The sequence below is a fragment of the Psammomys obesus genome, unplaced genomic scaffold (assembly GCF_907164565.1).
Source record: "Psammomys obesus unplaced genomic scaffold, mPsaObe1.curated_primary_1811, whole genome shotgun sequence".
Lineage (NCBI taxonomy): Eukaryota > Metazoa > Chordata > Mammalia > Rodentia > Muridae > Psammomys > Psammomys obesus.
The window spans coordinates 1391270-1404062 of NW_026590701.1; the positions used below are offsets into that span (position 1 = coordinate 1391270).

The window sequence follows — 12793 nt, forward strand, 5'->3', positions numbered from 1 at the left end:
GGCTGCGGGGGAGGCGGCCGCGCGGGCCCGCGGGCAACTCGGCCGGGGCCTCCGGGTGCTCGGGCCGGCGCGCGGCCGCCGGGGTCGGCCCGCGGGCAGGTGGGGAGCGCAGCCTCCCTGCAGGGGGCGGTGGGGGCCTAGCAGTGGAGGGACCCGGAGGGGGAGCGCGCGCGGGGGGTTCCCATCTTGACCACTGGGAAAGTATTTCTGGGCATTTTCCAGTTGCTTTGCTCCAGAGCTCGCTCTCTCTCCTCCTGCAAGCTGATACACACCCCCTTCCCCTCCCCCTCCCCCCTCCTCCGTCTGTGTCTCTGTCCTCTCTCTCTTTCTCTCCCTCTCTCTCTTCCTCTCCTTCTCTCTCTCCCTCTCTCTCCCCCTCTCCCTCTCTCTATCCCTCTCTCCTTCCCTCCTCTCTCATTCGGGGACTGGGAAGCTTGGCTGCTGGCGCAACACCGCCACTCAGTTGCAGTTTCAAACACTTCCCTTCTCTAGAGTATTTCAGCCTGCAGAAAAGAGAGAGTGGGGATTAGAATGCCAGGAGAGTGAGCTGCGCTGTCTTCAGGGACAGTGGAAATGAAAGCAGGGGGTGGTGGTCTTGAGCTGACCTAGGCCAGCAGGCCCCACAGCCCTGTGCCTCTGAGCTCGGATGCGGGGCTGCACCTTGTGACTCTGGCGCCCTCAGCCAGGAGCCAGAGCCAGAACATCTGCATTTTTCACGTGTGCGCAGATTTGCAGACCCCAGGGTTCACAGTCCAATCTGCATGCGATGAGACGCAGCTACAGACAAATGCCTTTGCAGAACCAGGTCCTGGGACCTGGGACTGGAATGCTGGCCTCTGGAATCTCGTCCAGTCACCTCCCCATTAAACTGCCTATGGAGGCCTAGAGAAATGGCTATTCAGTGCAGAGCCAGATGGAATTCTGTTACCTGGAGGGACCCTGGGCAGAGCATTTCTTCACTGTGCCTCTTTGCAGGATGGGGCAGCTCTTTGGCAGACTAGGGCCAGCCCTGGATTAAGCAGGCAAGACAGACACCCAAGACAGCTCCACGTAGAAAAAAATGAAATAGTCTGGTGGGAAACATTATTCTTGAGTAAGCTTTGCTTTCTGCTTAAAAGTGGGGTGAGGCTCAGTAGGTGTCTCCTTATGTTCTACCCTTCCGGTGAAAGACAGAGGCGATTCTGAACCTCCACTGGATCACTGGATGCGCGCGGGCGTGTGTGTGTGTGTGTGTGTGTGTGTGTGTGTGTGTGTGTGTTGGCAGAGGTTCCATGTCTTCCTGATGCTGAGTACTCTTTGGAGTAGTTAGCACACTCTACAGGTAGGAGAGATAAAGAATGGTTGGGGAATGAACTGGAGTGTTGCCTAAAGACAAATGTGGGCTAGCAAAGAAGAGGGAGAGTTAGCTAGCTGGCCGGCCGTTCTGGTTCCAGGAGAGACAGTCTAGGGCGGTGCTAACCGCCCAGAGGTGACAAATAAGAGAAGTTTATGGTCTCTCAACAGGCTGGCCATTGCTTGAAAACCCACTCCTGGGACCCCCTCATCATACTCCCCCAAATTACTTTTTTTTTTTTAATTTTATGATATTTCACAATTCACTTTGGCAAAAAGTCCAGGTCTCCAGGAAATTAAGTCTACCCCTCAGAGCCCTAAAGCCAGTGCTGGTGACTCTCAGTGCTAGGGAGCTGTGAAAGGAGACTCCTGCCTTAGCCCTTACCTGCCAATAATCTTCTCGCCCAACTCTTCTGCCCCCAAATTAGCTAAAATTAAAGACAGTAACAGGTGTCATGAGATCTGAGTAACAAAACCAAAGAAAACTTCATTTTCGCTATCACCGTACTTTCTGTCAGTATGAGGGAACATTTAAATCAAAGGCAGGAAAAACGCACTCTAAAGGAGAAAGTTCGGAGCTCTTTCCTAAAGCCCTGTCTTTGGAAGGGCTGCAGGACTGAGGTTTAACCAGTGGCCAGAACCCCCCCCCCCCCCAGGAAGCTCTGAAGGGACGTGTTGAGGCAGGTACTTAGGAGGACTGCCCAGGATGTTCCTGTCCTGAAGGAAAATGAACCCTAAGGTCATCTTCTTCTAGAGGACAATGCCAATGCTTAGGAAACACCTAAAAGCTGGAGATTCCTGACAGCCCCCCCCCCGTGCCCAATTTCCATCTTCTAGGTCAGCCTAAGTTCCTGGAGGTCCCTGGAATTGTCCAAAGGCCATGTGACACTTCTGAACCCTGAATCTCTTCTTCGCTGACCACAGTATTGTGACTATTGCCTGCCCTTCCTAGTGACAGCCGGATTCTATTGTCATTTAATTTTTTTATAAAGGCCAAAAAACATACCTGAACCATGGAAAGAAAAAATTGGATTCTTTACTGGTGTTCTGCCTTTGAAAGATGCCAAGAGCTTTTTTACTAAAGGTTCTTGTAACCGCTTGAGTGAAACAAGGCTAAAATAATTTAAGCAAAAAAAAAAAAAAAGAAAAAGAAAAAAAGAAAAAAGAAAAAAATCTTTTGCAAAGATTACCCCCTCCCGTTTGAGTTATTTTCATAACTTCTTTTAAAAACTTTTGACAATAAGCAGAGCATGTAATGAAGTCTTCTACAGAATATTTGCAATTACATGAACTTGGAAAATACTGTGCTAGGCAAAATCTGGTCACTGGGCCATTGGTTAGAAGGCACAAAATATAGCAATGACAGATTACTGTAACCTTCACAGTTTACATGCTGTTGTTTCAAACCAAAGGTTCTCCAATCAGTGAAGTTTCAAATATGAGGTAAAATGGGGATTTGAATTATGCATTATGTATATTTTAAGTTAAATGCCATTGGCAAATCTCTCAGATGTTTAATCGTGTAAAATCTGGGAAACACAAATATTTAATATCACACTCTCATGTGCTCTTTTTTTCCTTCCATCTACCATAAAATTGAGCCCCATGAAGGGAGAGTTTACCTTTTTGATTACATTGTTAGTTTTTCTCATAGCAATTGTGGATCATATTTTAATAAAATATTGGAACATCGAAAGTTATTCTTAAGGGAAAAGTTTAGGGTTAGAGAGCTGTTGGTGGTAAATTTCCCCTGATTTCCTAACTCAATCACAGGGAGTTCAGTGTTTTAATGACAATTATTTTTAATCTAGAGGACAGCTTTAGAAAAAATGCAAACAACTACTACAGCAAAACTTCCTTCTCGTCGCCAAGCCTAACTTTTGTAGAAATTGCTTCCTAACTTGTATCTCTGAATCTCATCTACTTGCATTCTGATGCGCTTAAGAGAAATACTTCCCAGCGCCTGAGAGACCAGACTTTCAGGCTGTCTTTCCCTGTGGTAACAGGTGACTTGGTCACCCTGAGAGGTGGAATTGCAGGTCTATCGCTGACGTGAAAATCGTTCCTCTCCTGTTCGGAGACAAACGCTCCATCAGCCTTCGCTGACCAGTTGCTCCCAGGCTGTCCGTCAGCGCGGACTCGCCCTCGTGGGGGCATTGGGAACATTTTGTTGGAAGGGGACAGGAAGCCCAAACTTTACAAAAGCGTCTCGCGCGTCGTCTCCACTTCCCTGGAAGTCCCCGGCTACTCCGGGCTGAGGCTCTGCGCTGGGGCCTGGCAGAGGGCAAAGGATGACTTCACTTCGCCCGCGCACCGGAGCGCTCCTCAGTCGGGGCTGCGTGCCCGCCCCGGCCCCCTGTGCCGCGCAGCGCGGGCCAAGTGAGCCCTGCCGGCGCGCGCGAGGGCTGCGGGGCTCAAACAGGAGCAAAGTGCGTCCCACCCGGGGCCCGGGGCGGGGGTGCTCTCCCGGCTCGGGCGGGCTACTCACCGCTGCTGGTAGGAGCTGATGCCCTGGACGGTCTGCGGGGCGCCGTTGGCCGCGGCGCCGGCCCTCGCCATGCCCGCTCCGGCCGGTACCCCGGCGGCTGCCCCGCCGGCCGCCGCGGCCGTCACCTGCACGCTGAAATCCGGGAAGATTCGGATCATGGCCTGGGCGCGGGGCCGCGGGCGCGGCTGCTCCGGGCGCGGGCTGGCGGGGGCTGCGGCTGGGGCTCGGGCGGCGGCGGCAGCGGCGGAGCCAGGCACCAGCCTGCAATCCCATTAGTGAGCCGCGGCCACTGTGCGCGGCGGAGAGCCGAGGCGCTTTGATGTGCGCGCAGCGGGCTGAGGGGCGGGGGGGCGGGAGGAGGTGCGGGGGGCGTGCGAGGGACTTGCAAACAGCAAAACGTGTCGGGGTGGGGCCTCCTCTCCCTTTTGGGGGGCGCCGCCGCTCCCCCCTCCGCTCAGGACGTTGCTCTCACTGGCTGCTCCGGCGGCGCCGCGCGAGCCCAGCTGGGGAGAAGGGGAGGGGGCGGCGGAGGAAGGATGCGCCGGGGGCTCGGCGGGGACTTGGCCGGTGCAAAGCCAGGACGGGCGGCGGAGGGTGCGTTTCCTCCCCTCGCTGCTCCGCACACGCGCGCACACACAGCGCGCTTCCGACCCAAAGTGCGGGACCGTGGCGCTCTCCTCCCTTCTCTGGAGAGGTAACGGGCGTCCGGGCCGGCTCCAGCCTCCGGGGTTGCCGGAACCCGGGGTCCCGGCCCGCGGGGGACGGGCGGAGGGGAGCCCCCCGCCTCGGCCCGGACCCCTCGGCCACGCTGATGGCCCCCCGAGGCGGCGCGAGCGTGGCCGCGCGCGAGTTGAGCTCCCGCACAACTTGATCCTCCTCTGCAAGGGGTGGTGTGCCCAAGCGGGGGGCGGGGGGCTTCGCACAATGCAGAGTTCGGGCCGCTTAGGAGAAAGGGCTCTTCCCGCCCCTGGAGAGCGTCGGAGGCGCCTCGGGAAACTTGCGAGGTGGGGGTCCGTGGGCCCGGCTGGGCCCGAGGCGGCCCCGGGGACCCACCTCCCGACGCCCCCCTTTGACCGAGGGAGCGAATCAACTAGGAGCCGCCGTGGGAGCGAACTCCGCGGACCCCAGGCCCCGCGGAACAAAAAGATAAAAGCACGTGCGTTTATTTCCTCGCGCCTTCCCGCGCCTTCCCACCGTCACCCCGCCTCCGGCAGGCGTGGGGACAGCCGAGCGGCCGAGCCGGCCTGCCTTAGTGAGACTTTCACTGGGTCCCGCCGCGCTGGGGTGGGGTGGCGGGGGTCGGTGGCTTCCCCCACCCCTGCCCAGGACCCGCGTCGCCCACTTTCTTCCTCCGCCTCTGGCTGCTGAGCAGGAGCCGAGTGGAGAGATGCAGGATGCAGCCTCTGAGGCGCTCGGCTGTGCCAGGGTCCCGCACTCGCAGCCCCTGGCCAGCCTTGCTGCTGTTAGCAGTGGGCACAAGTAGTTTCCCTTCTGGCACTCTCCTTCCATCCCGCACACCTCAGGGCCTGGACACTGGGCCGTTGCCCACCCTCCACCTAAACCCAAGTTAACTGCGGCCGCGCTGCCGCCCTGACCCCGGGCCAATCGCGCTTCTGCCGGCCAGGCACCTGCTTAACCCTTTGAGGCCGGGAAGCCGCCGGCCACCGCGACCCAGGAGCCTGAAGTTGCCCGGGCGCAGAGTGACAGAGACTCCCCGGCAGGACACCCCCTCCCTGCAGCAGACCTGGGCTGTCCCTCCCACTCCGATGGTTCTGGAAACCAGAGGAGCTGGACAAAGGCGAGTCCTCGCCCGGGCCCCATCCCGCTCCTGCCGGGGCAACCTCTGGGCGTCCCCAGCCCAACGGGCTCTCGGGAGGAGCGTCGGCGCCCAGCAGTCACGGGGAGACTGCTGGGGGGCGGGCGGGGGTGGGGAGCCTTGGCTCTCGCTGGCCGAGCCCACGGCGCAGCTGCGTTTCCATTTTCCTCTCAAAGAAAATGCTTTGGACGGCAGATAATGCCAGGAGATATGAAACTGCTCCGTCCCCCACATGTTGCACGTAAAAAGAATCGTAATGAGCATCTGTGGCTCGTGCGAGGGAGCCCACGAGTTAGTTGAAGAGCAAAGCAAGGTCCTGACTTCCCGCTTCCGGGTCGTTTTCAAGCAGAAGCCTGGAAACCAAACGCACCACCCAACCGCTTAGACCCGGGTAGAGCACGCCGTGTGGGCGTGGGGGGTGCCGGGGTAATCCGCCTCTCAAGGACCCCCGCAGGGACCTCCACCCACGCTCAGCCCCAGGCTCTGGGCTCCACACCTCTGGACGAGATCTGAAAGGGTCTCAGACCCTCGACTACTCAGAGACTAGCCCTTGGCTCTATGCAGGCTTTCAGCTGGGAGAGAGCCTTCCTGCCCATTCTGGAGAGGCCGGGGATGTTTTAGAGCAGGTCTGCCTAGGGTAAGGCCAGCGAGGCTGTAGCCAAAGGAAACCCAGCGAGTGACTAAGGAGGGAGGTTAAAACCGAATTCCTCAGCAGACAGCGGCTTTCTCTAAAGCAGCCTCTGTCTGCACAGCCAGCCCTTCGGGGCGGGGGAGCTGTCACAGCCACCTGTAGCTCTGCAAACCAGGTAAGGGAGGTTTCCAAGGAGTGGCTCAGACCTAGGGGTGGGGACACCTATAGCGCTCGGCAACGTTTCTGCTCGCTGTATCCCCTGATGCTGCAGCAGTCTCTGTGCACCAAATAAAACAGGCAAGAAAGAAAAACCCTCTTCAGCCAAAAAAAAAAAAAAAAAGTTTTAAAAATTAGGTGTTTTTTTTTTTTTATGTCTTTCTGCACAATCAACAATGAGTGATAAATTTGTGGATAAACAATACCGCTTCTTTAACTGTTTCAATACCAGTTCCACGACTAAGTGAGGCTGGGAGTGTCTTCCTAGCCACTAGTTGTTTTGCATCATAGTTGGTGTGCAAATGTGTAACCTTGTTTCCTTTCTTGGAGAAAATTCTTTCTTAGAAGCCCATGGGGCCATACCATTCCAGAAGAAACTATCTGATGTTTAAAACTGCTCACTCCGAGGTCTCTTCAATTAAATGCTGTACTGTTAAAGTAGTTAAGTGAGCAATTCAGCTTCAAATTACGAAGCTTTCAATTACTCATATTTAGAATTAATATGACTCCTGCCTTCCAGAAACTGTTTGCTAAAACAGAAAGACAAAAACCACTCAAACAAGATTTGCACAATAGCTTAGCTTGGGATACATGTTAAGTCTGTTTCACTATTTTATCCTTACATATTTCAGAAGGTTGCTTTGCATGCACAAGAAACAAAGTCCTTATTGGATCTGCTTATCTCCATGTTCACTAACGACCTTAAGCAAAATATAAGTTTATCCTCTCATTAGTGATTCAGATTCATTAGTCTGTTCTGTCAGTTAAAGTCTTTACATGCTGGCAGCTGTTTTGAAATATTTTGAAAGTTGTCCTGGCATCTACCCAAGGAGAAGGGCTCTGGTAAACGTTAAGCTACAGCCTTTCTCATTTGATGCCCTCCATTCAAATCTACACATCGGTGCACGCAGAGATACAGAAGGGTTGTATGATGCCCTAAGCCCTGAATACATGCACACATGTAATATACATGCAGAGATCTGTATCTCCATCCCTGTGGTCAGTGGACAGCCGAGCCTTTGCTTCTACATGGACAATATCCATTCTCTGGATATTTGTTTCCACTTAGTTAAGTGGTTTGATTTGGGGTTTTCACTATCTGCTGCTGGAGGCTGCCAATGACAGGTAGAGAGGGAAGCCTACACAGTTTGATTTCATCTTTTTTTTTTTTTGCTTTATTTTTAACCAGAAATTATTCTAAAGAAGAAAAATGAACTAGGAGACAGGGATCAGTATACAATAAGTAAAACAATAAATAAAATAGAATAAAATCTTATGCCCAATAAACAAGTGAAAGAAATGAATTGCTTTGAAATGGGTGGTATATTGAAATGATGATACCGTAATAGAAGATTTCTGTGAAGAAGCTGAGTGATGATATACAGTCTGGTGGAGTCATTGTAGGGACATTGTAGGGACAGCCATGATCTGATACTGTGGCCCCACCACACCATATAAGGAAGATGTTACATTAGTGGGAGGGGGTGTTAAATATTTCATCCAATTTTTCATCTAGGTTTCTCAATACAAATTGAATTGGGGTTCTGATTGCTAAATTTTCCATGCTATTAGTGTGCTCTCTAGTCCATTGAAAAGTAAAACAATAATGTTAGAGAAAGGAAAAATAGCATAAACCTACCAATATGGTAAATTTTTTTATTTTTCTAGGAGGGCAACTGAAGAATTAAGACACCATATCTAATAAATCACTATTTACAATATATGGATATCTATATAATATGTGAGGATCTTTCATCTTAACCCTAAATAGGTCACCCATTGAAATAGCTTCAGCTATTATATCAAATTCTCAGAGAAACTTATAAATATATAGCTATAAATACATAAAAGTTAGAAGAGAAGGAAATATTTTTAGCTTTTTAAAAGCAATAGGGAAGGCATTAGTTAGAAAAGAATTTAGAAAACTCTATGTTTTGTTAAATTTGGTGGCACCAATTGCTGAGAGGCAGTTGCACATCGAAAGACTACAATGAAAGGTGAAGTTGTTCCTAAATCCCAAATAACAGTTCCTCAGCATGGCACATTACTGTGTCCCTAAACAACAAGTTGTTGCTTAATTTCTCATGCCAGTGGATTTGATTTTGGAGTCGAAGTCATGTTAACTCTTAGGGAAATGATTTAGGTCTACCTGTGATTGTCAGGATGACTCAATCATTGGTTCTACTTTATTGCTGTCAGCCCAACTCAAGTCTCATGGGGCTTCTGGAAATAAGCTGGTGCCTAAATCACAGAGGGCCCAGCCCATGTATGCACCCGTGAAAAGAACAGATGTTGTTCAATGAAACTTTTGTGTCTCCTGTACATGCTCATGAGGCCAAAGGGCTTTTCTCCACTGAATCTTCTTGTTGATTATAAAAGTATTCATTAAAGGTCAGATTAAATGAAAGACTAGTTAAATTGTTCTGAATTTCTTTTTCAAAATGGAACCAACCACACTAGAAGATTTTTACATGAATTTTTCATTTTGGGAAGGATAGGATATTGTGTAAACCTAATCACACAGCAAATCAAACAAATGGTTTTATTAAGCTCCATGCTGAGTCAACCATTCTGTTTTTATTAAAAAAAAAAAACTTTATATCCCTTCACCTACAGAGATGGCTCTCAGACATGGGTGTGCATCAGCATTAGAAAAAGGACTTATTAAAACACAAATCTCTGGGTGTCACTTGTACTGGATCTTATTCTGTGAATCTACTCCAGGTCGGGGACCAGTCATCTGTGTGTCTGAAAAAAAAGTGTTTGGTGATGACGAAGTGCTTGGTCTAAGTGCCTTACTTTCGAAGCACAGTGTATTTGTGACTGGAGGCTTTGCCTTTGCTCCACTCAGTGCTGAAGAACAGTGCTTTAAGCGCTTTGTCCTCAGCATGCTCATATACTAGCAGAAGTATATACGCTAAGAAACAAACTGAGAAAAGCATCCCAAGCAAAGCAAGAAACTTGAGTCTAAGTGTGGTGGCAGCTGGGGGTGGCGGGGGTGGTGGAATTAAAGCAGATGAGACTATGAAAAGGCATGGACAGGGTGACTTAAATTTATCTATTCAAAGTCTCAGTTTCTTTATCTGTACAAGTAGTCACACTGTTTTCAAAGGATTGTCATCACAAAGTACCCAATGCTGGATCCATGTTAATTACTCACAAAAGGTGGACACCCTCAGAAAAAGAATCTCTGTGCTGTCTTTGAAGATCTCTGCCATAGAGATGGAAAATGTCTTGGTGATTACCCAGACAAGTTATAAAATATTCACGTGTTCTACTTATGTTGACACATCTAAACAATTATTTATCCTAAACTCTATAAGATACTTGAAATCAAAGTAAAGGAAGGTACCAGATAAAAAATATTTCTTTTTTATTTCAACTCATTCCCTCTCTATCCCAGCTGTAGCCCCTTCCCTCATCTCCTCCCAGTCCCACTTGCCCCGCCTCCTCCTATGGCCTTCCCCTATTGCACTGATAGGGGAGGTTCTCCTCCCCTTCCATCTGACCCTAGCCTATCAGGTCTCATCAGGACTGACTGCATTGTCCTCCTCTGTGGTCTGGCAAGGCTACACACCCCCCACCAGGGGGAGGTGATCAAAGAGCAAGCCACTGAGATCATGTCAGAGACAGCCCCTGCTCCCCTTACTATGGAACCCACTTGGAGACTGAGCTGCCATGGGCTACATCTGAGCAGGGGTTCTAGGTTATCTCCATGCATGGTCCTTGGTTGGAATATCAGTCTCTGAGATAAAAACATTTCAAGTGTTTCTTAAAGTCAGGAGCCCTTTTCCAGAAGGTTGAAATTTTATTATTTTTTTTTGTTGTTTGTTTGTTTTCAAAAGACAGTAAGTACAGTAAGTTTCAGGCATTGGTCATATGTAGGAAGTGTACATACATGAGACAAATAAGTTCATAAATTAGAAATGCAATTCAGGTAACAGATATTCTACTGGCTACTCCTGGGAACAAGGCTATCTGAATTTTATTTCAAATTTGTTTAGTTAATCCATAAAAGTAAGGGTAGCTGTCATCATCAAGATTTTGAGCAGGACTACCTTTGTTTCCCTGGTCCTTGCCATATCTGCTGCAACAATTCAAATGAGCCAAACAGGATGCAAAGCAGAAGCTAGGCAGAGGATAGTGGCCGGAGAGACCATTGTCCTGGCCACTAAGTAAGCATTCCAGGCAGGTTTCCTAAAATCTCTAATACATGCAGCTTTTCCTGGGAGAGGCTGCCCTATCCAGGCTTGCTGATCCCCATTTGGACCTAGTCTTCTGACACTCACCACAGGATGGTAACCTCTGTTCTTCCCAGGGAAGCTTGTTCACAACACAAAATAATCTTAGACTGCTCCGAGCTTTTCAAGCAGGTTCACATAATTATTATTTAATGGCCTCCTAGGCAGGCCTGGAAGCCATTTTCTTCCAGAACTAGAAATATGCCTCAACCACCATTCTTCTGATCACCATGGAAATCCTTTACCTATTGCTAAGTGCAAAACACCTTCCAAGTCCCCATGTCCACCAAGCTGCTAATGTCTAACCAGCCTCCAAAAACTCTGGCATTCATTGGAGCATTCCTCACTGCTCATATACATTCCTATCTCTAAGTCCCCTTTAACTCTTAAATACCACGACAATAATTTGGATCATTTTCATCACATTTATCAATATTTGTTGTATTCAAAGCTAAAACATATGTGCAGAAATTTATTACTTAATCTAAAATATCAATGGCAAAATGGTTATGAAACAAATAACACTTGAAAGAGAAATTAATTTTACATGAAACAAGAAGTAGAAGAGATGCTTCTATCCCTTCAGCATTCATTCTATGGTAAAATGTTGCTCAGGTTGTAGTAGAGAAATTCTAGGTCACCCAGCTTTATAATTAGGTAGAGATGTTAAATTTTATAGTCTTGTCAGATAAGTATGTATTTCTCTTAACTACTACACCAAAACTGAAAAGGTTTCTTTTTTAAAAAACAAAGATTAAATTTTTAATTTTATGTGTTTACATAGTGTCTACCTATGTGTGTGGCAACTGGGTGCTTAGTATTTAAAGGAAGCCAGAGGACAGCCCCTGGAAGTGAGTCAGCTGCCATGTGGGTGTTAGAAACAAAAACTTCATCCTCTGCAAGAGCAGCAAATGCTCTTAGCTGCTGAGCCATCTCTCCAATGTTAACAAAGTAATTTCTTGTTTGTTTGTCTGTTTGTTTCAAGACAGGGTTTCTCTGCATAGCATTGGCTGTCCTGGACTTGCTCTGGAGACTAGGCTAGCCTCAAACTCACAAAAGATCTACCTGTTTCTGCCTCCCCCAGTGCTGAGATTACAGGCATGCACCACAGTGCCTGGCTAACGAAGTAATTTCTTAAAAAAATAGTTATGATGGGAAATATAGAATCATAGTAAGAAACTTTTTATATTATAGTCATTAAAATTAATGCATATGTTCATATGTTCATCAATGCATAATGTTTATACATTGATTATTTTAAAAACTTGGACTGATTGGGTTGTGCAGACTTCTAAATAGCGACATGTCTTGTTGCTCAGTGTGACAAACAATGTAGCCGCACTTAAGATATCTTTCCCAGCCTTAGCAGGAAGCACTAAGAAGCTGTCCACGCTCATACCGACAGAAGTTTCCTAAAATTCTAATTTAAATTTGAAAACTTAAATATTGTTATTGACAAATAACTATGGTCAGTTATTTTTTTAATGTAAGAGACATATTTTGTTTATTTTAAATGAAATTGGCTGAGTCAAACACAAAGGTGAACTATTCAGAGCGTGTCAGCTGTTTTCTTAGCATAATGAGTGCTATTACTTGAGAAAAGTGACTGGTCACCAGAAGTACAGTTGATTCAGCTAGTAAATACCTTTATATTATAAAAGTTTTTTTTTCCTTTTTTTCCAACACTTCAAGAACACTGGCTTAACAGTTATATTATAATAATTAAATAAAATGTTTAAAGTTCCTCTTTGCCATTTCCCAAAGAATTATTACCAATCAGTTATATATTGTCTTATTATGAAGTCATGAATATATAGATAGCAAAATTATTCTTAGTGTTTTATGTAAAGCTCAGAAATAAGTGTTTTGCTTAGGGTTTGTAGAGCCCCAGGCTTGATCTCAGCACCTGAAAAAATAAAATAAAAAAGAAAGAGAGAGAGAGAGAAGGAGGAGGAAGGGGCAAGGAATGTGAAGCAAAAAGTTCTTTGTCCTTTTATATCATTTGAATGGAGTATGCAGTTTTGAGCAAAGCAATTGCATTATTCACCATTACATTCTGGTGAGAGGAG

General features: G+C 47.9%; 1 protein-coding gene across 5 annotated transcripts in view; it reads right to left on the reverse strand.

The window, feature by feature from the left end:
• Window positions 1-3978, reverse strand: part of Npas3 (neuronal PAS domain protein 3) — an 847307-nt gene extending 843329 nt beyond the window's left edge. For all 5 annotated transcript variants that reach the window (XM_055608600.1, XM_055608601.1, XM_055608599.1 and 2 more), the window contains exon 1: window positions 3821-3978. In XM_055608600.1, coding sequence (XP_055464575.1) covers window positions 3821-3978 — 158 coding nt within the window. The remainder of the gene's footprint in view (window positions 1-3820) is intronic.
• Window positions 3979-12793: the final 8815 nt, after the last annotated feature.